The 26,686-nt window shown below is 40.9% G+C and overlaps 1 protein-coding gene across 2 annotated transcripts in view; it reads left to right on the top strand.

The window, feature by feature from the left end:
• The window catches only part of NELL1 (neural EGFL like 1), a 305,370-nt gene that overhangs the window by 60,779 nt on the left and 217,905 nt on the right, over nucleotides 1–26,686 (top strand). For both annotated transcript variants that reach the window (XM_075094969.1, XM_075094968.1), the window contains exons 5-11: nucleotides 2,194–2,290; nucleotides 8,212–8,284; nucleotides 8,512–8,594; nucleotides 14,034–14,168; nucleotides 15,003–15,105; nucleotides 18,616–18,689; nucleotides 25,180–25,279. In XM_075094969.1, the coding sequence (XP_074951070.1) occupies nucleotides 2,194–2,290; nucleotides 8,212–8,284; nucleotides 8,512–8,594; nucleotides 14,034–14,168; nucleotides 15,003–15,105; nucleotides 18,616–18,689; nucleotides 25,180–25,279 (665 nt within the window). The remainder of the gene's footprint in view (nucleotides 1–2,193; nucleotides 2,291–8,211; nucleotides 8,285–8,511; nucleotides 8,595–14,033; nucleotides 14,169–15,002; nucleotides 15,106–18,615; nucleotides 18,690–25,179; nucleotides 25,280–26,686) is intronic.

The following is a 26,686-nucleotide window of genomic DNA, read 5'->3' as shown; positions in this document are numbered from 1 at the left end:
TTCCTCCTCAGGGTGAGGACTCCTCACGCTCTTCCCCTGCTCCAGTGTGGGGTCCCTCCCACGGGAGGCAGTCCTCCATGGACTTCTCTAATGTGAGTCCTTCTCATGGGCTGTAGTCCTTCACAAACTGCTCCAGTGTGGGTCACAAGTCCTGCCAGCAAACCTGCTCCAGTGTGGACTCCTCTCTCCACAGGTCCTGCCAGCAGCCTGCTCCAGTGTGGACTCCTCTCTCCACAGGTCCTGCCAGCAGCCTGCTCCAGCGCAGGCTTCCCATGGGGTCACAGACCCCTTTGGGCACCCACCTGCTCTGGCATGGGGTCGTCCACGGGCTGCAGGTGGATATCTGCTCCCCCGTTAACCTCCCTGGGCTGCAGGGGCACAGCCTGCCTCACCTTGGTCTTCACCACAGGCTGCAGGGGAATCTCTGCTCCGGTGCCTGGAGCACCTCCTCCCCCTCCTTCTTCACTGACCGTGGTGTCTGCAGGGCTGTTCTTCTAACATATTCTCACTCCTCTCTTCCGGCTGCAGTTGTGTAGTTTTTCCACCTCCTTCTTGAATATGTCAGCCCAGAAGCACTACCACCGTCGCTGATGGGCTCAGCCTTGGCCAGCGGCAGGTCTGCCTTGGAGCCGGCTGGCATTGGCTGTCGGACATAAGGGAAGCTTCTGGCAGCTTTGCACAGAAGCCACCCTGGTAGTCCCCCTGCTACCAAAACCTTGCCACACAAACCCAATACACGTGGCAGCTTACAACACGAAAATCAATGACTGCACTCAGCAAGCCCGTGCTAGAAACGCTTGGAGTGTAAATGGGAAGAGAACTCTGCAACGACTCGTGTTGATTGACTTGTATTTTTCTTTAGTGTTCATTTTCCATGGTCGTTTTAAAGCCATAGCTTTAAAGAAAGAAGAAGAATTTCACCCCTTTTAAACATACAGATAACTTCACCCTGTTAAGCTACAGGTCTTGGCACATTCAGTGTCTTTTCTTTTGGCTGTTGCGCTGGTGTGGTTACACAGCAATATGTACTCCCTGTGAGCTGCATAGTAGTAGAAATATATTTCATCATCTTCTCAATAATCCGTATTAAGCATGCTCTTTTGTTATGAAGCAGTAAGTTCGTGGCTCCCACCGATGTCACATGGCAATATGAGAATCCAGGGTCAGTAACTTTGGTCTTGAATTTTTCATATTCTAAAAAGATGGTACAATTGTTCCAGCGCTCTGAGCTCCTGAAAAAGGCGCTATGGAAACTTCATTACAGTTTTCCTAAAAACAAACAAATAAAAACCCCAGGTGAAACCTTTTTAAAACTCCAGATTTTTGTGAATTTAAAAAACGCTGTGCTACAGCAATTCTTCATTAACTAATTGTAGAACTTTGGTAAGTAGATCACTGCATTCATGTACAAGTTTATGCAGTACATAAAGCTTGTTTATGGACCTCGTGTTACTTGTTGTCATTTTTATTTCTAGCTCCTTGAAGAATAACCAAGAAAATGTCCCTGTAGCGCTGGGTACCAAACATATCCCAAGGGGTCCCATTCTGTACCAGACTGGTGCCAGTGACATGGGCAAGCTGGATGTGCAGTAATGGCAGCACACGTGAGCACCCAGGCCCAGGGAATTTAGCAACAGCAGCGATCAGGGATGAAGTGGATGAAACTCTTTGGGTGCAGGGATGAATAACACAAACGTAGAGGCAAAAAGGCCTTGGGCCTAGAGGTGGATTAAAGTTTCTTTGTGAAGTCTATTCAAACTTCCAAACAGTCTGAAAATCCTAAAGGGTTTTTTCTCTGGTTGGATCTTGTTCGAGACTGCGCTTTTTCTCCAGAATGGGTAGTTGAGTTTGAAGGAGGCCCCTAGGCTAGGATGGGCCCATTTTATTGTTTTCCCTACTATGGTGGGTTCTGGCATTGTGTTTCGTCAGCCTAGTGCTGCACAGTTGCGTGGGGGAGTCTCAATTTTATGCAGTCTTTGCGTGTTCGTGATTTTAATAGTTTTTTTCTGTTTGTTCATTTTCTTTGCTTTTGAACTTGTGATATACCTTCAAAACAATCAATGGTAAATATTGTGTTTAATGAATTTTTTTTTTTCTTTTGTACTTTCCATCTTCTATTGTTACCTGATTTTTACGAGGAACTTTTCAGGTGAAAAAGAGGATTCAAGTAATGGCAATGTATTCCCTCTACAGGATTTATGAACGCGTCATTGATCCCCCGGAAACGAATTTGACACCTGAAAGCAATTTATGGCTTGGACAGAGAAACAGGAAACATGGTTTCTTTAAGGTAAGCAGATGTGAAATGGCACACTAGGAAAGAAATTAATAAATAGTCAACAAGGTATTTCTGATTAGTTGTCTTACACTCCTGAAATCTGATTTGTATGAATTTCAGTAGAAACTGTGGACTTGGGGTTTGAGGAAGGTCCAACGCTTAGAGCAACGGGTCTTTTCCTGCAGGGTAGAGTGTCATAGTCACTTAATGCAGTGTTTGGGGGTTTTGTTTGGTTTTTCTTGCATTAGATTTCACCTACCTGCTGCGCTCTGCCTTGCCACTCCTTGGGACAGAACGAGACTGTGCAGGCAGTGTCAGAGTCTGTTCTTGGGTTTTGTCTTTAAACCTTCACGAAGCACAGCTTTGCTGTGGTCTCCTGGCCAGGCAGTGGTGGTCTTGATTCCTCTTGGAGTCCATTTCCTCCTTGATTTTGCATGCAGAATACCCTTACCCTTCTGCTGCTTGCCTTGGGTGACTCCTCCTTGTTTGCCCCTGTCAGCACTGATTTCTTGAGCAGAGATGATCTTCGGGCCTGTGAGCGCTCCAGCTTGGGCAGATCACAGCTATTGTATGCAGTACATACAGGAGTAGTTTCCGTTCTTTCTGTTTTTCTCAGCTAAACGTGTCGCTGTGTTTCTCGACAGAGAGTGAACAGTGAGTCACCGAGTTTGCTTCATTCTTTGGAGCTTCCGCTGCTTCCAAACAGCCCAGGCAGAAAGGCTGGCTAGCTGGCGGGACTCGGGCTGCTCCTACCTTCTAGCTGGAAAGCCTGTCTCTTCCCATTTATGAGGCTCCTCAAGTCATCATCATTGAGTAGGCCAGTATAGGCACGAGGAGGTTTTCGGGGGAAAAATAGGATTTAAGTAATGGCAATATATTCCAGATTCAATTAACGGCAATATATTTCCAAAATTGCAAAGGACAGAGAAGTGACTTTACAACTTGAAAAACCTCTCCTGTATGCTTTAGTTCAGCGCTTTTTTTTTTTTTTGTGGCCCCTGGTGAGGCTGTATGATTTTTCTGGTCGAGGCTGAATTGCTGAACCAACCAACAAACAAAATGCACCAGCAAATGAAAACCACCCCTTCCACCTGAATATTAATTCTTTTACTTTGTAAGCAAGCTACAGAAAAGTTTCTGGTATTTCTTCCAGTTTTGGGTAACAAGCAACGGTGCAAGTGTTGATCAGTGAAGAGAGTGTCTAGTGCAGCGATAGGCTAATCAGCCTAGCCTTGATATTGGTATGGATTTGTTGCCGCGGTGATTTACCACCCACTCGGTTTCCCTTTGAAGCTGTCAGTTCATAAGACATTTTTACAAGTTGCTGTTTTTCTGAGGGCCTCTCCTCGAAGTCCCCAGATTTCGACTGGCTAGGCCAATAATTTGACGCTGCAGTTATTTAAATATAGCAACTAACAGTTTTAATTGTGAAACAGAGTTGAGAGCAAACTTTTAACTTAAGTGATGGTCTGAGAGTTGCTTTGAACCTAGAGTACATTTCATCCTCCAGCAGCTGAGCTGTCACCGTGAAGTGAAATTGATAGTATTATTTTATTCTACAGCTGTTGTTTTTTTAACTCAGCTGCTTCCCATAATTCCACAGATGGTAAACATATGTTTATAGCTACATAGGAAAAAAAAGAAGTTATATTGGATTCACCAATCTTAAATTCTTATTTTATGCAGGCAGTCAGAGCCTCGGAACTCTGGGATATTATATGTTTGTAAATTAATATTTCTATGTGTTAACACTTTGGAAACAGCAGGGTAGCTAATGATACGCTAATGAGTTGACAGGTTTTATTGATCATAATGCAAGCCGACAAGTGCCTTACTTTGCTTTATGCATGCTTGAATATTTTACTAACTTTCTTCAGGGCAGAAATATAATTGGTTGTATTTTCTTAATCCTGCTTGAGAGTTTCAGAAATCTTACTTTTTTTAAATGTTACTCATTGCAAAAACTTTGGATTTTGCCAGCTTGTAAAGAGTACACGTTTCTTCCCGTATATTTACATGCTCAGCAGGACCTCCCTTTCTTTTTCAGAGCAATTTGTTTCTCTGTTTTAGCATATAAAAAATTGGATCTATTTTCCTTAATGTAAACAGAAATCTGCCAGGGTAATAAGAGCCTTAAAAAAGAACTAACGTTTTCATATCTGTGTTGGAGCCATGATAATGTATGTAACAAAAAGCACTGGACGCCGTTCCAGAAACTTTGAGAGTTAATTGTTGTGCCTCTTCATAACTGAATCGCATTAAAGCGTGTTTTGGGCTATATTCTCATGCCTGTTCTGGATCGTAATTCTTCAGTATATCAGAAGAGGAAGGAGGGGATATAAGTCACTGTGGCCAGTTGCTGCCATTTTTATTTATGCTTTTGTTCCACATCCTTACTTACAGTGATTATTCCACGATTAGCCCTGCTGTGTCTGTGGCCTTGCTGGGGAGTGAAGTGCTCCATGGCATAATCGAGGGAGTTGAAGCCTTGCCCCTTACAACTACTATCTCTTACTGGTTGTAATTTACCTGCTACGACCAAGCATTTGGAGCTCAGGCAAGAGGGAATGGTTTTAGCACGGCAGCGGTGGGAGCAAATGCGGCGCGGACTTAAGATAGCTTTATCTGTTTGCTTTGAAGGGAATCTCAGGAATTACTTTCTTCAAAGAATACATGCTGACCCTTCAGGTTTCTTTATGTGCCCCAAAAGCAAGATTTGTTTTAGGGCTAGAAAATACTATTATAATCAGATTAGGAAACCAAAATAAATGCAGCTGAGAGGAGGAGGAGAGCGATACCAGACGTCCAGGGAACCCTCACTCTGGGATGGATCTGATTGCTGTCAGGACCAGAATTATCCGCAACGTTCATTTTATCACTGGGGAGAACCCTTCCCCTTAAGGCTCCCTCCACAGAGCTGCTGCAGAAATGAGCTTATTAATGCATTGCTGACTAGGTGATTCATCTCAAAAGGCAGCAATTTTCATATCTGCTATAGCAGGCTCTATTGATCCTGCTGCTGTGTCCGGGGATTGTATGGTAGGCGCTCCAGAAGCGTGTTGGTATTTTTACTGCACAGTATCATATGCGTACTTGGGCCTCTGTAGTCGTTAGTACAGACTAAGATGAGGTACATACAGTGCCGGGGCAGCTGTTCAAGCGCCTGGCATGGGCATGCCTGCCCTGGGCAGGGGAGCACAGTGCTGATCTCGTGCAGGTCTAGTGGCGTGGGCGCGGGGTTTCAGGCGCATCTGCCGGTGCCTCCGTGCGGAGCCTTTCGCCAGCCCTGGCTGATGCAAGTTGCGCAGCTGTGCGGCACGCATTGTCTCTCTAGGAGAAGTAGGCTTTAAAGAGGGTGAATGGCAGTGGAGGAAATGAAAATGCAGAAGTGGAGTGCTCATGGAATATCTGAGCCTTTTCACAGAATGTGGGAGGAGTCCTCTATTTAACAGAGACATGAGAAGTGCAATAAACAGGGCTTTTGTATTACATTCTCATGGGATGGGCTTGATATTTAGTGCTGCAGGCCTGAATTTAATCTTGTAGCTGGTAATCTGCCTGCACAGATGAAGGCTCTTCAAGCTATTGAGTCCTGATACTGAACTGAAGCTTTGGCTGTAATTAGCTGAATGTTTTAATGATAGCATAAAGGTGATGTCTGCTTGGGAAAGGCAAAACTGCGACAATTTTGACTGCTGACATCTCCCTGCCAAGGCCAAATGCTGATGTCCCTTCACAGAATGTGGACTGAAGAACTCCACGCTGTGCCAAAGAGAGCCGGAGCCCTTGGCTTCCCCTGGGGAGATGTGCGTGCCTAATTCTCCTTCTGGCTGTGGCCGTAGAAAGCTCTTGGCAAACTAGACTTAATCCTGAAGCAGGAATAGTCCAAGTTTGTTCATATGTGTTACAATAATTATGGTGGCAATAAGTGTTTGCCTATAACGAAGTCTTTCTATTAAAAAAATACATCAGCAAAATTTCTGCTCTTTGAAGGTTCATTTCTATATCTGATTGTATTAATTCTGTTTCAGAGGGTTTATAGACTTAGAAGGCATCTCTACTAGTGAACTGAAGTTCATATATTTTCCCATGGTAACATGCCTTCGTGTAGCCAGAAATTAAGACACAGAAAACAGTTGTATTTCCTCTTCAGGTTGCACTGAAATGCAAATCTAGCCAAAAGGCAGTTGAGCGGTGGGGCTCTGATGCAACGAGCGTATTTAAGTTCGATATGCACTTCTTAAAAAAAGGCTGAGGAAAACATCACTTCTCTCTGGATGATGTCTTGTTAGCTGTGCAGTATGGTCTGGTGAAACCTGGTAATCTCATTTACTCTTGGTTAAGCTTTTCACTGGAGAGGCTTAAGCATTGAAATATATTTTTATGCCTCGCCTTCTAATTCCTCACTGATGACTGCCAGCAGAAAGTATATGAAATGGCTTTTGGGATGTTCCTTTTCCAGTGACAGTATTACTTCTCATTACTATGATGGTTTCATTATTCTCATAGATGAAAAGGTTAATAAATGTATATACTTCTGCAGGAAAGACAGTGTGATCTGATTATGTCTATTAGTATTTTCAGTTAATATTTGATCCTGAAACAGTAAGTTGGAAATGGTGCTTGCTGATTAACTCTGCTGGTTTAGCGAATGAACATGTAGATGTTAAATGTCACTTACTGTATTTGCCAGGCTTCAAGGGCTATCTGAGGCCTATCTTTTATTTTCAGATGGAGTTCAATGTTTTGAGCAAGTGATGATGTCTTGGTCTGCAAAATTCACCCTTTAATTAAAATTTAACTGAAAATTAAAACGTAATCTTACAAATCCATAATTTAATTAGATAATAACTGCCATGATGATGAATTTCCTTTCAAATTAAAAAAATTCTTCTGTATCTGGGAGGAGATACAGCCATGTCACTATGTTTGATTAACAGCTGGGGAAGTGCAAACAGCAGCACAAGAAGTCCCGTGTTTTCACTTGCTCTTCCCCCTCAGTGACCGTGATGTCATTAAAGCTAGAGGGTCTTGTGGAGGTTGTATGTTACACAGTCAAAGATGGAGCGAGAGCTTTGTACTGAGCTTAAGCGAGAGCAGACATGAGCTTCAGCATTTTCTAGGCTATTTGAAGGGTTTAGGGTTCTTCAGGAGCCAGCTGCGCAGGGGTACTGGGCGACCCTTCGTGCCTGCTGCCTCTGTCAGGGATATCCTTGCTAGTCAGGGGCAAGGGAGGATGCAGCCGGCACTGGACCTTTTGCTCCTTCCTCTCTCCTGTCCTGCCCGGTTGAGTCTTTTCAGGCCTCAGACAACGTGCACTAGCTGGCTCTGACCTTGGAGTCCTGATTTCTGCCAGTCCTGCATGGGGGATCTTTCCATCTGTCTGGCTTAGAGAGAGGATTTAATTCTAACTGATGGCACAATTACATGGACTGCCTGTCGGGATAGAAAGCTAGCAGGTTAAACTACACTAAACAACTGAAGCGTAGGCTCTTACTTACCTCTTGCACTATATACTTACTTTTTTGTAATGTTTGTTTTCACGGTCTTATTTGGCAAAAGCACCACAGAGCATTGCTGTGCTTTCTTTTTGGTTTTTTCTTTGGCAAAGTATGTCACAGGCTTGCGTAATGGATATTATTTCTCTGCGTTTTCAGCAGTCTCATCCCATTTTAAGACATGTAAGCGGCTTATGTTTGGTGATTGCAAAAGACAAAGAGGTATTATTTCTGTTTTATGAAAATGAATATCCAAATACACAGGAAGATAGGAGGAGTTGTCATGTTTTCTCTACCTTCAGTTATTTTCCTTGCAAGAGGAGTGAGCTGGTCAATTTTTTGTACCCACTCAGGAAATGACTTGTGAAACAGCTTGGACAGATATAAAGGGATGCTTGTAATCTATATTACCAGTTTTTTTCTTCTTTTACAAAGGGTGTTATTCAAGATGTGAAAGTCATCTTTATACCTAATGGATATATAACGCAGTGTCCTAATCTGAATCGCAGTAAGTATCAAATTCTTTATTATGTCTATTTTAGATTTTTTTTTAACTACAAATTACTTCTTTGTTTTAAAAATAGTATTTTCAGGCTTGTCATTTTTGCATGTGCTGACTTCCAGGAGGCAAAAATTCTGTGTAAACAGATTGCATTTTATGTTCAGATAGATCAAGTCGGATATACTGTTGGTTATTTATGGGTTATTGTGTCTTTCTCCTCTTCCTTTATTGAGCATGCCCGACCTGCAGTGATTTCTTAAGTCTGGTGCAAGGAATTATGGATTTGCAAGAACTCCTGGCAAAAATGACTGCAAAAGTAGGTACCTAAGCTTCTTTGTCAATTGCCCATTTCTTTCTGAGCTAAGACCAACATGAAAGTATTTATTCCTTTTGCAATTATTCTACGTTTTTGTGGTAGAGCCATTTTTTTTTCCTCCTCCTTCCAGTAGCCCTATCTGCAGCGGACTTAGGGATGTAGCTTCACGGATGTCACTTAAGCCTTATGCAGTTTCTATTGTCTGCCTTATTATTTGTAAGGTAGTGACAAAATGCCCAGGGCCTGATTTTTTTTGTAAGAAGCCTTAGCACGATTTCCCATTTCATACTGAGGGATAAAAGCAGAAACAAAGGAGTGAAATCCCTCAACAATTTCCTCACCATGTGATGCTGTCAGACGGAGCATGTTTGCCTGTGGGAACTCCTGTGAAGTCTTCAGGACCGGTGTAGTCTCCTTCCTGGGAATTGAAATGAGGCCCCAAAAGGGAAATGCCTGTGAAGCTGCTGGCTGTGCTGATCTTGATATCACCTTTGATTAATGGGTTTCACCAGTGTAAAAATTAACCCAGCTCCAGGTGCTGGTGGTGTGTGCTTGCTTGCTTGTGGGGTTTCTTTTTCCCCCTTTATTTTTTTTTTTGCCTGTGGTTTGGATTGTGAATAGGATGAATGGGAAGCTATAGCGGGTGGGTTTTTTTTTGTTTAGGATTTTGGAGATTTTCTTTAGGCTCTGCTTCCACAATACACAGTCAGCCTCTGTGTTAGCCAAGGCCCTTCAGCTAAGGCTGTGGTGAAGTTTTGGGGTAGGAAGCTGTGTTTTAGAGGTGATTGAACCCATGAGGTGTGTTAAAGGGCAACCTGTGAACACTTTTTTGAGGTTAATGTTGGTGAACCATCTGGTCTGTGGTAAAGGGCAATTAATTGTCTCATCTGAAACAGCACTTATATGTTAATTACTTAGAGATTTCAGTGCACCTACAACCAACCTGTAGATGCCTTCAATCTCAGTGTGGTTACCGAAGAGGAATTTCAAAACCAGGATTTGTGTAGCAGTGCTGCTAGTGTAAAAGCATTATACTTTTTACTGCGCTGCCTTTAAGAGTTCTTCTCCTTCCTATCAGGAAAAGGGAAACTTAGTTTTTAGAGAGTGCGCGCATTATACTGACAATCCACTTACTCAGCTGATATACTTGGCGCCGGCTGACTCTGAATGTGAAATGTGAAGCATTTAGTTCAGTTTGCTGCCTGTACTGTGAAAGAGAAGCAATTATTTTGAGTCCTGCTGGTGGTATGAGCAAGTTCCAATTATGCACTGTACCGAGTAACTTGCTTTCTCCGCTGTTAATTACATTTTTGCTTGCTAGTACTTTATGAGGGGAAGAAAATAACACAGTATTTGTACTGCAGAGACTCTGTGCTTCCATAAAGTGGTGCTGGGATAATCCTTCACTGTGAGTTCCTCTTCTGCAATAGCAGTGCACTGACTGTTTCACTGCAGTTCTTACAGAAATATTGTTGTCCAGGAAAAATGCATGCAGCAGGAAAGGAAGCTAATTTGGTAGGCAAATGCAAGTTAGAAAAGGAGGGACTTGAGGGAAGCATTAGCGTTTGTATCTGCCTTTTCAGTCCGAGCCACAATAGCCACAAATGGTACTAATGTAGATACAAGTAATATCATATGGGGATGATGTATGGCAAGGCTTAGAGGGGTGTGCAGCTGCCTGCAGAGATCTGGTTTAGCAGGGCAGGTGGTCGGAGAACGGCTTGCTATTGTACGTGAGAAATGAACCCCAAGAACCTGATCCCGCACCAAGAGATGCGGAGCACGCACATGATGCTTTGGAAAAGTGGGCCCCGTAGTTTGATGTCCAGTTGTTGCTTTTGGGAATCGCTATATTTAGGATTGCAGTTTCTCCCTCAGTCTCTGTTTGGTTACAGCTGTATTACAGCATTGAATAGACCAGTGAATGTTGTTCTCAGTGAATGAGTACATGCAGTTTACGTAACGTAAAACTATGAACACTCAGACCAAGGCTTGTCTGGGAAGAAAACATCAGACCAGTGGCTTCAGGCTCCAAAAATTTTGGTGGCAGTGCAAAGTGTGCAGTACGTAGGCAGGAGGAGAGAGCACCCTCTTGCTTGGTCTTTACCTCTGGGTCCCACGAGGCTAGCGCTGGCTCAGGATGGGACGTGGGGGCTATATAAAGGGCCCAGCAGAGCATTGTCAATAGCAGATTGTCATGGAGTGCTACGTACAGGAGCATTTGGTCGCGACCTGTAACAAGCCAGCTGCCATTATGTCTTCTTCCTACCTATGTCTTGGGAGGACATAGCTTTTCAAGATGAATAAATGCTAGCTTTTAAAGCCTGCTTCATTTTTGTCATCATTTGAACTAATTCTGGATCTTGCCAGTATGTATGTTTAATTGATTTAATCTGGTGTCATTAAATAGAGAGACACCATAGGTCAGAGTGTTAGAAAACTGGCTAAAATGTTAATCTGCTGCAGGAGACAAAGGTTGTGTTGTATTTCAGCATTCCGAACTGCCATGCTGGGGCGCTGTTACTTCCTCTTTAAACGCAATGGCTAAATGAATTCACGCCACTTCAACACTCTACTCAAATCAGTCTGGGCATCTCCTGCACTACTTTGAATGGAATATAATTTCTTTTTGGTAAATTATGGGCCCCCACTAGGGTGTGCTTTGTATTCAGATGTACTTATTACATGAAGCCTTCCAGCACAAAACTTCCTACTGACTCTTTCCTTGGTTGAGGTCAGAAAGGTTAAAGCCTGAGTTTGATTAGAACAGAAGAACCAAGCACTTGAGTTCGCTGATGGACGAGTTAATCTGGTTTGTTTACATCATGGATTTATATGGCCATGAATGCTTTTATGGTTAATAAAATTTCCCATGTTTTTAAAAATACATTCTTGTTATTAATTTTGCCAAAAGAAGAAATTTTTTGCAGAAGTCTGCCATCTTTCAGTTATTGGTATGGGCAGAAGAGAAGCAAGGGAAGTGTTAAATAAGTTTTGTGAATAATAGCTAGCCAAATATTCCAGAATGTTAATAATTTAGAATTTGCTTAGTATATGGAAAATGGTTGGTATGGGGTAGGTTTCTTCTCCCTCAATAATTTATTTCTATTCGTAACCTAAAAAAAGGTTGAAGCTTGAGGATTTTCTACTGATGTTTTAAATGTTCAAAGATCTAGTTGCGTGCATTTGGCAATATTTGGAAGGATATTTCAGCTAATTTTAAGGAATTCAGCGTTTTATTGAGCTCAAGAGAAATTTTTCAATTAAGGCTTGAAATCTAGGGACAAACAGAATGTTTCTGCTCACTCTAGTATAGCAGGTGACAGTTAAATGTTGCTTCTGAACCGATTCTGTAGGCTCCGATACATTCATTGACCTCTGTGTATTGGAGGGCTTGTCATTGCGCGCCTTCCTTCTGGTGATCTACTTGAATGATCTGCTAGGTTTTAAGATATTTTTTTAGAACAGGAGGTAAATGATATTTGAGTAATTAAAACTTATCAAGATAATGCAAATGATAGAAGTTAATAAATTGAAAGTATTGATCCTCTTAAAGTCGTCTTCTTTTTCTAGGGAATATTTTCTAGGACAAAGGACAATATCAAGTACCACTATCAAATCAGGGTATTTCCAAAGTCCTTTCTCTTGAAAATTTGTGTAGCCCATTTATATGGGAATGTTCATTAAAACAACCAAACAGGATATGTAAAAAGAGTAGAAGTATAAGACAAATCAAACGCCTTTTTAACAAAACTGAATATATTTTATATAGTGTAAATATAATGACTAAAGATAATAGCCTGGAAAAAGTTTCTGCCGAAAAAAAGGAGCTCAGTAAGAGGATAGTTTTGCCTTTAAAACGCGAGAAGCAGTTCTGAAGTCACCAGATCATGCTGAGTCTGGGGGAAATGAGTATCAATCCCCTATTATCTCAGAATGACAACTTAAGAAATAAAGAGCTTTTATTCAGGGCTTTCTCTCATGAGGACTGCAGAGGAAAAAAAAAAAATCACAGAAATTTGCCTAGTATTCATTTTCCTTTTTCTTTTTTTCCCCTAAATATGTTGCTCTTATAGTGGCAGGAATGAAAAAGGTTGTATTAGAATACTTTCGTTTAAAGTGGATGGAATTTTACAGGATGGAAATCTATGAAATTCAGGTATATGCCATTATGTAAAAAATACTGTAGCGCACTGTGCATTCTTTTTTTCTTTTTTTTTTAATAAAACTTGCTACTATTAAAATGTAGCAGCCTATATCATAGGATAGTAGCATATTTATAGCAGAATAGAGTATGCATTCATCTTGTGATGTGCCAGATTTAGGTAGCCTCGCTATTTATGGTGACTTCAGTGTGGTGGCTTATATGCATAAGACAAATGTGAAGGTAAAAAAAATCAAGACCTTGAGAAACTCATCCAGCTGGCACCAGGGTAGTTTTTAGAGCAATGGTAGGCTGAGGCCTGAAGAATGTGCATATTTACTTCTAAATACTAAGTCTGTACTTATTTATTTACTTACTTACTTATTAGTATTAGTAAATAGGAGAGTAATTTTGAGTGCTCCTAGGGATTAGAGATGATGGCACTAAGTACAAGCTGTCCATAAACGGGGGTTGTTCCTCTCTGGAGGGTAAGATGGGACCTTGTAATACGGGGAGGTCTGTGATATGGCTTAGGAGAGGGTGGTTCAAAGAACCTTTCCCTTTTCTGGCGCTACATGAATGAGCGCTGTTCCCATTTATTGCTGCGTAGTATCTCATCAGTAAACATGGCAATTGCTAGCATGCAGATGTAATAATTGGAAAAGCTGCATCAGTTTTAGCTTCTTGATACGCCTTTCAGCAGTTGGAATTGAGGAGGTAATGGGAACAGCAAGGAGTGTTAAGAGCTAGCCGCGAGTCCAGGGTTTACTCCAGAGCGTGGCTCCTCCATTAATCACGGTCTGGGAATATTTTGTGCTGCACTGAATGAAAATGCTTTCTTTCCCATCTGAATCTCACTCGCTATTTTAAGGTTAGGACCTTTCTAGAAGTCAGAAAGTATTAGTCTGGCTGATGCTTAACAATGAGGAAATGGAGATGATTAGGAAAAGTCAGCCTGCCAGCCTTCATGCTTTTTGACTTGAAATCAGGTTGATGAGCAATTAATAATTTCTTTTTTGGTAGTACCCAGACATTTCTGAAGGGATCTTAGCGGGGTTTGTTACAGTACAAGAGACAGTTGCGTAAGTCATGAACTGTTGGCAGTTGGCATGGATAGCTCCATCAAAGTCTGAGGAGTAGCATTGGTTTATACCTGCTGACATCTGGTTCAGTCTTTTGAAGGTTGTAGTCAAACTTGGTCTGGCTAAAAATAAGTATACTGCTTTCTCATATTTGCTTTTTTAAAATCATGTGTTTGAATTGCAGAAATCTCATCAAGTTACTTTCATTTATAGTTAAATTATGCAGAAACAAGACTGAGTCAACTGGAAGACTGTCATTGTGAGAAGACTTGTCAAGTAAATGGATTGGTCTATAGAGACAAAGATTCATGGGTTGAAGATGACCACTGCAGGAACTGTACTTGCAAAGTAAGAATTTCTAAAGAGTTAAGGAGTAGGACCTAATTAAAATGTGAAAATGGTCCTTGGATACATTAATGTTAACTCTGAGAATTAAGTTTTTAGTATGCATCTTGGGGCAGTATGAACAATAGGGAGGGAAATGGTAAAATACAGAAAAATTTGACATTGCTTATGTGCAAGCTTCAGAAATAAAACCTGCTTTCCCTTGACAACGCTCTCTTATTTGCTCTACTTATATCTGTGAGGACTTCACGGTTTTGGGGTGAAAGTGTGGCATTGTCTATGTTTGGTATGGAATAGTTTTCACTGTAGTAGATTTTCAAAAAGGAAGCATTATCTTAATAGTATTCATAGATGCTTAGTTGCATCTTGCATGGTAACAACATGCAGATTCTGTTTTCAGTGCTTATCACTGAAAAATCAAGGAACAGAAGAGAATTAGTATGTAAATCTTGTCTCAAAATTATTTGATAAATATCTGAAGAGAGTCTTAGTTTACTCAAGAAAATAGAAAACTGATTGTTACAAATTTCAAAGATGATTGGCACGGCTTACAGAAAGCGATGCTTATGTTCTTGTAAAGATGGGCTTAGGTTTTCCACTTGATGCGCTTTGCTCGGGGAGAGCGGGGTAAAACCAGTAGTATATAACAAAATGGCATGGATCACCTTCAGATGCGTTTTGATTCAGGTTTGGGTAGGATTAAACATGTTACCGAAGGATGGGTCTGTAATCCGCAATGCTATTTTCAATTACCTAAATAGTTTTCTGTCTTCTGTGTTTTGTATAAAATGCTAATTACAACAGTCGTTGAATTTTGTCTTAAAAACCTTTGCTTAGAGCGGAGCTGTGGAGTGCCGAAGGATGTCCTGTCCCCCGCTGGATTGTCCTCCTGATGCTCTCCCAGTGCATGTGGAAAGCCAGTGCTGCAAAATATGCAAGGGTAGGTACATCACACGGATGTTTTAGTTTCACCCTCTGTTTAAGCAGAGTTAACCTTTTCCCGAAAGCCGGAGCATTTTATAATGACTTTCATAGGTCCCGTTAATTCCGGTGACGTGAGTCACGGTGGCAAACTTGATTTAAAAGGAAAATAAATAATTGCTGAGAAATGAACAAGCAACTGCAAATTTCTAAGATTCTCTTTTTGCTAATTGTCAGTGTAAAATTGTTTGTCTACTTGCTAGGGGCTGGGAAGCCTGGCTTCAGCTTGGACCTTCTGTTGATCTTGAGGGGCATCAAACCTATGGTCTGAACTTCCTGTAGCAAAGAGTAAACTACTGAGCTGTTACCTTTTTGCCTATCTTTTATTTTGGGTTGGAAGATTGTTTTTTAAAATAAAGGTGATGGAATTTCAGACCTTGAATTATTATCACTGTGTGGACTGAGAGTTTGCTTTAATTAATTTCATAATAAATTTAAAAGAAGAGAGAAAAAAAGTAAATTTGACGATCAGTGTTGTTATCAGCTTTCAGTTGCTTTTTCTGGAAATGAAAGCTATACGTAACATTCCTGGAAAGAATATTCAATATTGGTTGCCTTAATGGTAGCAAAAGGGACAAAGATAATTTATATATGGAAATTTTAGCTGAATACTGATGCCAGTCTTAGCTTAAGAAGCACAAATTATCCCCCGCCCCTGCTTCTTGGAGACTAGTAAACTTCACGCGTGAGTTTTTCAATAATTCATAAGACAGGGATATTGAATTATTTTAAGATTTATTAAGAAAATAACACTTTTTTTTTTAGCATTCTGTCACCTTTCTTCAGTCACTGAATTCATTAGTCCCACGGACAAATGTCCTTTAGCTGTGATCTTGCACTTCGTACTGTTTACTCATGTCATCTCATTTCTCTCAGCTATGTGCCTATGAGTATTCTGCTTGCTAAAAGATGTTTGTGAACGGAGTACTTGGGTGGTAAAGTGGCTATGCAGGCTGCTATTTTTTGTCTCAAAATATTTTTGTCTATAATGCTGAGAGTCTAGAAAGTTCTTTCATGAAACTGGGTGCTTCCCTTGGCACACCTCTGATGACATGTGTGTACGCACAACGGTCAAAATCTGACACAAAGGAATCGCAAGGCACAAAATTGTAGATTCCACATAGATCCCCATGAGTAAACTGTGTTCCTGTTATTTGTAACGGCAAGATGAACAATCAGACTTGCCTTTTGTCAGTGATTGGCACAAACTTGACTCGTTATTCTGACAAGAACTCAGCATGTCAGTCAATGGGAAGAGATGTATGGAAGTTGATTGAAATTGATTGTAAATGCCAGCTCGTTGACAGAATGATGTGCTAGGGCCACAGTCAGTCACTTTTGGGTAGATGGTAGTAATTGCCGAGGCTTTCCGAAGGGCAGCACCACAGGTGTTAATTTCCCTGTTCTTACCCTGTTTAGTTCTGATAGAATCATCAGTTGTAATTTGGTGTCTCTAGGGATTATTGAATGGCTGGATTATTGAATAGTTTCCTGTCTTAGCTGAGGGTTAACGAACAAAGTAGCACTAATGTCTGATGTGTTAAAGGTTTTAAAAATGAGGCGGTTCTATTTTGATCCCTGCCATCTTGTGTTAGTCTTCCAACTCATATTTGACAAAAGACATGATTTTGTTTAAAATCTCATAATTTTTTTTGAGTTGTGCATTAACTTGCTTTCTGGTGTGTCTATTCTTTTGTTAAAAGCAGTCACGTCAGGGAGAATAGACGGAAAGAAAAAGGAAATGTCTCTAATTCATCTTCTCCCAAAAATAGTTACTGGGATTCCTGATGTAAACAGAGCCTCCTGTTGTGAAGTTTTCTTCGTAAGTGAGATAGATCACACGGCAACTCAGGCATAAAAACTAGGGCAGCTTTAGAAAACTCAAGAAAACTAGGATACCAAAAGGAAGAAACCTGTTTTTCAAATGCATTGTTGATGATGGAAACTGAGTTGTTCCGAAAATCTCGTGCACTAGGGGTTTTTTGTTTTTTGTTTGGTTTTTTTTTTGTGTGTGTGTTTCTTTGAAGTAGTGAGCATTTTCAAGACTGTAAGTTTAAACAAGAAGTCTTTAGAAGAAAATCTATGTCTGAAAGTTCATGAAGATTGATCTAGCAGTCCTTTATGTTTACAATTTGGGAACCTAATTGGCCATGACAGTTGCTGCTGTGGAATACTCCTCTTGGTATCGCCCGTAAGGGATACACACGTGCACCTGTATGCGCTTGGTTCCCTTACCTTGGTATGCAGGAGAGAAATGGAGGTAAAACAGTTACTAGACAGCCTATGACTTCTCTTTTTTTGAGAACCAAGTACTTTGAATGCTTTCACTGTGCATGTGCCTTGACTCAGAGAACTTTTAAGGCTTTGTTCAAATTGCAGCGTAGGATTCGTACCTTTCAGCTCTCCGCTCAGTGTTGTAGGTCAGACTGTCATTGGTCCAGTGCGGAGGGAGCTGAAACACCACATCCAAAAGTTAGTTTACCAGTGTTTAACATTAATCTTTTTAGTAATGTAGAGTGCCTTTATGATTCGTACTTGATTTGTGTAAGATCGTCATAATCCAACTGTTCTCTTCAATTAATGGATTTATTGTCCTCCTCTGGAACTGAAACTTAGACGGCTAGTTCCAAGAGGACTGTGGCGGTTATGGCAGTACCTGACACAGCTGCGTGCTGCTGCGGCCTTGCTGGAGGTTACCTTCTTCACGGTGGCGGCAGTCCTAAGCTAGTTGTCTCTGCCTTGAAACGAATGAGGAGTGCTCATGCGTTCTAGTCTGTTGGTTCGGTTGTGGAGCTGCTTATCTTTAGCAGAAGGGTCAAAACTTCAGACAGGAATTTTTTAAGCGGGAGCTTTCAGTTTCCTGGGAAATCTGCTTATTTCGTGTTTTAAGACCATTTTTCTGAAATAGATTTTTACAGTTTGTTGATTCAGTAGAGTCGTTCACTGCATCTAATCCATTTTTGCAGTGCTCTAGCAAGTTGAAGAGTTCACCTTTGTGCCCACAAAAAATCTGAAGGCTTAATTGAAATTTGTGCTTATATTATTCTCTTGATGAACAGTACACTAATAAGTGTCTGCAGTTCTTGAAGTGAGTCGTGAAGCCCTCTAGTTACACAAATACTGTAACTAATCTACAGAATGTCAGTAATGAAAATATTTCTGTCTAATACTAATGAGTTTAGTCCAGTATGTATTGTCTGATGCTCTTATTACTCCTCTTTATTTTAGGTAAAGATGCTACTTGCTGTTAAATGGAATTTGTTTCTAGCTACGGTATTGATAGTTATGTGTAATACTGACTTCTGATGAAAGCAAAATGCATCATATTCTTAATGTATCCGTATTTTTTCAGCGTCTGTGAATACTGGTATTATTCTTGTGTAACACTTTGCATTTGTTTACTATTTAAATACTGATTTTATTTTATTTCTTTATTTTTACTCTTCCTCCTTTTCTTCTCAAACTACAGCAAAGTGTATCTATGGAGGCAAAGTGCTAGCAGAAGGTCAACGAGTATTAACCCAGAGCTGCAGGGAATGTCGAGTAAGTTTCAGTTGTATAAACTTTTCCTGATTTTAAGTGTATCTGTGGTGTTCAAAAGTGACAATGACAAGGTAACACATGTCTTTAGACTTCTGTCATGCAAATGTGACATAAGTTGTTTTGAAAAGGTGACCCTGAAGTCGCTGAAAGCCACAAACAGGAAAACAAGGCAGGAGTATGACCCTTGCAGGATGATAAAAACATGGGCAAAATGACTTGGCGGAGTGTTTTATCTTTTCTTTCTTCCATGAGCTCTAGAAAAAGGCCGTGACATCTGGAGCCAGTTACTCATTTCAGCCAAATTGCTAAAATTTGAAGCAACCTGGCTTATATTGCTTGAGTTACTCTAGATTTACCCTAGTATTATTGAAACGATATACAGCCCTGCTAATAATTGAGGTGAACTACTAAGTATTGCACTGGACTGGGGTCTGTCTTGGCAAGTTCGTAACACCTGGCTACAGTCAGTATTTAAGAACACAGGTAAATGGAGGCTGTGTTAGGAATACTCAGGGAGTGTTAGTGAAATAAGAGTGCTACATGGTGTGTAAGTGTGGCAGAAACCAGTTGTTGTCAAGACTAGCCTTAGAAGAGAGTTGTGGGTGATTATAGGAGGCCTGTTGCTCTGCTGAGACATGTATTTGTTGTGAGTATGTGTGTGTTTTAAATATGATTTATCGCTTCAGAAAGGCACAGCTATTTTAAACACATTCGCATGTAATTTTCAAGTATTTTTGCTTCTACATCTTGCTGAATTTGTAGAGGGGGAAGGGTGATAAAGGGGAGGCGTACAAATATTATTGACAGATCAGTAAGCTAGAACAATTATGAAAAACGTTTGGAAAAGATTACAATGATCTGGTTATTGTTGGGCTTGCGGTTGAGTGTACAGAGTAGCAATTTTATTTTCACTAATGGAAATGGACAATAACTGGTTGCAGATATTGTGAAGGTAGCTCGTTAGGCAGAATTACTTTGCTGCTGTTAGTGTTTAGCTGTATAGGGGTGCTCAACATTGTATCTACAAATACGTGGGCAAGGTCGTTGCCTTGAAGATGGACTAAGGTACCTGTTATTTATAACGTGACATAGAATGTTTACTTGGGAGCGAAAGTGCCTGTATGAAATAAGATGAGAACAGGAGGATTTTTACATTAAAGTGAAACCGGAGAGAGTGATCTGAATTATGCCAGTGGAACTTCTCTGTGCTATAAATGAGAGTTATATTCATCGTTATGAGTATGATAATACATTCATGAAGATTAAAAGCAAATACTGACCATCAAATATCTGTCATATTAGAAACGAATAAAACAATGATGAACAGAGCTTTTGCATTTTACTTATTGTTAAAGGAATTTGGTATGGCAATGCTAATTGCAGTAATATTGTAGTTCGTATTATTTACATCTTAATGGAGAGTATCGGTAAATATTTGAAACAGTGTATATGAATGTAATACCATGGCAAAAAATGAGTCTGTGTGGGTGAGGCGGGGAGGTATTTCCACAGCTGTGTTTCAAGAAGACATTAAACCTCACTGGCAAAGCTTGTCATTCTGACTTGGGGGAGTTTTTAAGTGGGTGCTTACCTCTGCTTCTATGAGGTAATGTGTCTCCAGATGGGAAGTTCGTTCGATATGCCTTCAGCATGACCTCCGAAAAGCTGTAAGGAAAAACACCTACTTATTTATTGCCTCAGTCAGGAGTGCTTACTAGATGAAGGATGAATGAATGGCAATGAGTTAAACTGTGGTTGTACTAATTGTTTTCTATCCCGTGCAGGCCTACTGGTGGGCAAGGTGTTGTATGAACAAAGGAAGGGCTTTTTGCTAGGGGAAAGACTATAGAATATTTAGTTTAGTGTAATTTTCTAGACTTGACAAACAGACATCAAGTTTTAAAAGCTGTTGGTCCATGAAGGAATACAGTAGAGGGTACATATTAGCTGTCAATTTGTTAGTGTTGATAAAGGTGACTTAAAAATCTTGAGGTAGTTGTGTCCATAAAGGAGGGTGTAGTTGTAGGTGGCGTAATGTCAAAAGATAGAGTTCCACATTTCAACTTTTGTTTGAAGGCAGTTATTTCATTCTTTGCATAAGTACTGATCCAAGCTTAAGGGGCTTTTAACGTCTATATTTTTTTTTTCATCTAACTAATAATACTACTGATGGATCCAGATAGATCAGATTTTCTTTATCAGTCTGTGAGCAGGTTTTTTTTAATTTCTGAAAACTAATCCAGACTAAAAATGTATTTATGATGCACATCCTCTTAACCATAAGCACAGATGTTACTGATGGACAGCCACTCCCAGCTGGAATCCTGCCTGCAAATCCTCTTTAGACTAATATACAATGACAAAATTAGTGTACAAGTGTTTCTCAGAATCAGAGAATAGTTTAGGTTGGAAGGCACCTCTGGAGGTCATCTTGTCCAACTCCCCTGCCTGAGCAGGGCCACCTAGGGCCAGTAGCCCAGGACCGTATCCAGGTGACTTTTGAGTACCTCCAGGGAGGGAGACTCCACAGCCTCCCTGGACAACCTGTGCCAGTGCTTGGTCACCCTCACAGTGAAAAAAGTGTTTCCTGATGTTCAGAGGGGACCTCCTGTGTTTCAGTTTGTGCTTATTGCCTCTGCTCCTGTCACTGGGCACCACTGAAAGGAGCCTGGCTCCGTCCTCTTTGTACCCTTCCTCTGGGTTTTTATATGCATTGGTAAGATACTTGCCTTGTGCCTTCTCTTCTTCAGGCTAAACAGTCCCAGCTCTTTCAGCCTTTCTTCCTGTGATAGATGCTCCAGTCCCTTACTTATCCTTGTAGCCCGTGGCTGGTCTCCCTTCGGTTGTTTCATGTCTCCCTTCAGTTGTTTCATGTCTCCCTTGTACTGGCGAGGCCAGAACTGGACCCAGCACTCCAGGTGCAGCCTCACCGGTACTGAACAGAGGGGAAGGATCACTTCCCTTGACCTGCTGGCAATACTTTGCCCAATGCAGCCCAAGTTAGCATTAGCCTTTTTTTGCAGGAAGGGTACGTTGCTGGCTCCTGCTCAACTTGGTGTCTGCCAGGAGCCTCAGGTCCTTCTCTGCCAAGCTGCTTTCTAGCAGGGTGACCCCAGCGTGCGCTGGCGCACGGGGTTGTTCCTCCCCTGGTGCAGGACTTAGCACTTCTCCTGGTAAACTCCCTGAGGCTCCTGTTGGTCTATTTCTCCAACCTGTTGAGGTTCCTCTAACAATGCAAGCATGTTAGTGCTTTAGAAACCTGCATCTTTTTGCATTCAGTAAGTGGTTATTTTGGTTTGTGGTTTTCACCAGTATGGTGACATGGCACATTACAAGTCAGTGGAAAGAATTCTGTAACTTTTGTTGGATCAGCAGTTTGCTGCTGGTCAGCTAATTTCTGGGTTAATGCCTGTGAACGACATGACGCCTGTTCAGAACCGGACGATGTGTTTGACAGCAAAGGGCACACGAATGAATCTGTCTGTATTAACGCTGGGAGCGGGCAGTCAGAGAGTGCCATACAAATGCGAGAAAGATGGGCAGGGCTCCACTGACTTTCAGGAAGCTTGACTAACAAGTTTTTTGTAAAGGTAATGAACAATGCAGTTCCTAGAGGGGCAGCTAAGGATGCTGTTTAGAACTTTGTCCTGAAAGGCTGATCAATAACAGCTAAAATGAGGGACCCCCCCCCCCAAGCAACAACAAAACCCCAAAATAACCTTATCTGAAATCTTGCTATTGTTTTCCAAAGCGGATCATTTGAGAAGAGCTGTTTGTGGTTCAGATTTTCAAGGCATGTCACTGATTAGGCTTATAGCCAATTCTTTTTTCTGTACTTACCTTGCTAATTACAAGAAATTTAATTATCTTCTTGTAAATGTTTGACTCCAGATCTCATTCTTTGTGAATTGTATGTCACAGCTGGAGCTTGACCTATTTATTCCAGAAGAATGTCTTTTTGACATCTATTTCTGTCCGGATTCTATGACTACATGTGTGAACTGAGTATAAAAAGTTAGCAATTTTTCTAAGGCTGCCTGAAGCAATAATTCTGCAGTGTGAACTATTCTTACTTATCTCGGTGGATAAAATATGAAATCTAATGATGAGAATTCTCATAATTGGATCTCTGCTATTTTATAATAAATTGATTTTAATCCAAAGAATACTGAACATGGAAACATTTTAATTCTTTTAGAACTTAATTACAAATATGTTTGATTTGTTGTCCCAAGATGACAATTCTGCCGAGAATGGGAAACTCAGAGAAATAAAATTTTACTGTCATTAAATTACTGAAATTCTCAATTTGTGGCTGTTTTATCTCCTTATGATTCACTAAAGAAGGTGTGAGCTTGGATTGAATTTGTCTTTAGCCTTTTGACTCCTCCTGATCACTGATTTGACTTTCATACGGTTTCTTGATTTCTTGACATCTTTTTGAGCAGGTTTATTGTCAGTCAATGCTTTTTGTCCATATGTTGACATACTGTACCCTTTCTGCGGCAGTTGTCTTGTCTGAGCCTGAATAGGCGGTGAGTTATAGCCAGCGCTTTTCCAGCTGGTAGTTTGATAACGTGATAGTAAATGACAGCTCAGTGTGTCTGGTTCTTTCATCACCTTTGCTGCGGTTGCACAGGCAGCCATGGGGGATTCCTCCCTTTCGCTTATGGAAGTGGGATCAGGAGGAGGCCTAACACCTCCATTAACTTCACTGTTCTTGTGTGGACACTTGCTTCAATGATGCATGCTGTACGTGATACGGCAGGGAGCTGGTCTGGTTCTGTGGGTTTTTTGGTGTTTTTTTTTTTTTAAATTTTATTTTTCGTGACACTTCTGCGCTCATAACACTGTAGGGCAGCTTGATGCTGTGAGAGCTAATTCTGGAGCCTGAAGCGACTTAGCTGAATCAGCGTGGCGTGACTGGTGAGGCTAATTACCAGAAAGAGTTTTACCCGTACTGGTTCTGGCACCTGAGCTAGTTTTTTGGCATGGTGTGGCACAGAGTCTTGTAGATACGAAAGCAAGCTTCTGGCTAGCAAGGGTGTCTCTGTATAGGGGTGTTCCTTCATACTGGGTAGACGCATAGGTATTGTCAATATTCTCTGTTCCAAGTCACGTTATCTGATCCCTCGCATTATGAGAATGGGGGCTTTAATAACACATTTTGTCTTTTTTTTTTTTTTGATTATTTTTCCTCTGCTTTTTTAGCCCTAGATGTGTTTGGATCATGTTTTTAAACTTCTCTCTGCAATCATGATAGATAGAAAATATGATTTATTTCATTGAAGAAAGCAGAAATTCTCATTCCATCTTTTCGCTCAACCATCTGAGGCATGATGAAAAATGTTTTGGGAGGAGTGGAGACTAGGTTCGTATTAAAAAGGTGTATTGGCAATATCGCAGGCTGCCTGCTTTCTTAGTGGAGTTTCACAGCCCTTTGGAAAATGGGTGTGGACGGTCTTGTGGGATAGTTATCGTAGCTCCTACTGAGCAAAAATCCTGGTTGTTAATCTCTGCTCCACTTGCGAGTTTGCAGTGATGCCATAGCTGCAGAAGAGATGCTGAAGAAGTAAGTCATGGTATGGGGAAGGCTGGAGGGAGGGATAAGGGAAAAGAGGAGCCTATTTTGGGACAAGATGTTAAGAAAAGAGTAACTGAAAAGCAGGGCAGCTGTTTGGTCTGGAGATATAGAGAAGCTGATTTCCTGGGTGGGAATAAGATGGAGTAAAATTTGGTGTAAAATCTCTCCGGAAAGGCTCTGTCTCTATTACTTTAGAAACTTTCTGCCAGCAGCTAGACTTCCTATGTACAGTCTTACTCAAAATCTAGCAGAAATCAAGATCATAGAAATGTCGTGATCTTGATTTACATTTTATACAGCAATTTCTATCTGGATACCTCAAGATGGGATTTCTGCTTTGCCATACCTTTGAAGGACCTAATTTTTGGAAATTAGATTATCCGTTATTCTAAAGAACAGACATTTAGAACTGGACAGAGCAGAACAACGCATGACACTTGAAAATGTTGGTCTTCTATCTGCTGTGTGTGTTTGAGTTGAATAACTTATTAGTGACTTCAGTAGAATATGAAATAAGAGGGGAAAATCATGGACTTGCATAAAGCAGGAAGACTGTCTTTAACAAAAACCTGGAGTGAAATTCTTTAATACCTTTAAATAGTTGGAAGAAAAACAACTGTACTTAAGACATCATATTTAGAAAAGCTCCTATAGATTTTTGAGCTTAAGTGCATTTTTATTTTATTTTCCTTTCCCTCCTTTTCCCTTCCCTCTGGGCATAGAAATGTTCAAGTAGGCTACTTTAGTTTCGATCTTATGGTATAAAGAATGAATTTAACTTGCTGCCTGCTAGTTTACCAGTGTTGTTACTAGAGATGACCAGAGTTATAGATTGAAAATTATGTGATCCTTGCCATTGCACATGTTTTCATCAATGTCGTTTTTTACAATGTTATTTATTTTCAGAATGGAGTTTTAGTAAAAGTAACAGAGACTTGTCCGCCATTGAACTGCTCAGAAAAAGATCACGTTCTTCCAGAGAACCAATGTTGCAGTGTTTGTAGAGGTAAGCCAGAGACTGTGCATGCTTGGAAGGAATAGAAGTTGCTGGTTCAACGGTGGGGGGGGGGGGGGATAAGCTGGAAGGAGAAATTCCTTTTTAATGATATACTAGGTGCCTCTATAAGCCTGAGTCTGTAATTAGCCGCCACGTAAAACCGGTCTTTGATATTCATTTGCACAGGAGCCTTACCAAATACAAAGCTGTAATTGCTCTGAATTAGAGAGGGGGTGGGAGAAAAGGAAGAGCTGGGGAAGAAGGGGCCCGGTGTCTCTTAAGAATTCCCGTTAGGAAAATTATGTTTGAATAAGAGATATTTGATGTTGCTTAAACTTGTAACTGCACTGAACATTACAGGGTTTTGGAAATGGGCTTTTAAGCTCTCAATTTAAAAACAACAATAATAATGTTAAGACTCCAGTTGTTTGGAGGTTGATTTAAGTCTGAGCCCTCTCAGGACTCATTTATGAATTAAGCTGGACAGTTAAAGAATAAAAACAAAAAAATAACCATAGAGCCAGGACCCTGTTTGTCCTCCTTGCAGTGGGGTGTTGAGATGCAGGTTCCTCTTGCTTGTTCCCTTTCAGCCCTGGTGAATCCTGGTGGCATGCTGGACCAGACTGAGCAAGCCACAGCTGAAACGTTAGCTGAGAAAATCCCCTTAAATGAGGAAAATATTGGGTATCACAAGGCTAGAGAACTCAAACAAGCTTTCTTCTTAAAGTGTGTTGTAAGCAGTGAACTGTTGGGTGAAAGGTGTTAGAATAATCATTCCCTGTGTACGTCTCTATTGTACCTCTGTTCCGTGCTTCTCCCTTGGTGCTGAGTCTCAGCTAAGCTTAAGGAGAGCAGGACTTGCCTGTCAGCCTGTAGTCATGCACCTCAGGAGTTCCAAGCAAGAGGTGTGCCAGATGAGCGTTAGACATTTCCAGGCTTAGATGGTTATCGGAGCCTGCTGGACAGCTTGTCTTGCCTGTATGTCAGTTCCTCCAGTGTCACTGTAGGTGTCAGTGAACTGTCTCAGAATCTCTCCTTTAGCCAGTACATATTAGTTAATAAATATGCATAGTTAAATATTTACTAGGGCCTTGAATTTGCAAGCGTACGCACGTGGTTGAAGGGGCCAGCACGTTTGAGACTGCTTGCTGGATCATGGTCTGAGAATATACACGCTGATTTTCTTAAACAGTTCCTAGAAACATCTGGAACTATTTAAGCAAGCAGTAAACGTTGCTCCTCTGTCCCTCAGAGGGCTTGAAGTCTTAACGGTAGTTCTTAACAGATGGCCCAGTTTGATGTAATGCAGTACTGAAAAAATGATCTTCATTACTTAAAAGCATTAGAAATCTGAAAGCTTCCAAGTTGATGAAAGATAAGTTCTGTAATTATTCAGTTCTATGTTATTGTTAATGA

This window comes from Phalacrocorax aristotelis, chromosome 5 (assembly GCF_949628215.1).
Source record: "Phalacrocorax aristotelis chromosome 5, bGulAri2.1, whole genome shotgun sequence".
NCBI classification, from domain to species: Eukaryota; Metazoa; Chordata; class Aves; order Suliformes; family Phalacrocoracidae; genus Phalacrocorax; species Phalacrocorax aristotelis.
The sequence above is the reverse complement of the archived record's forward strand: the minus strand, read 5'-3'. Positions and strand labels throughout refer to the sequence as shown.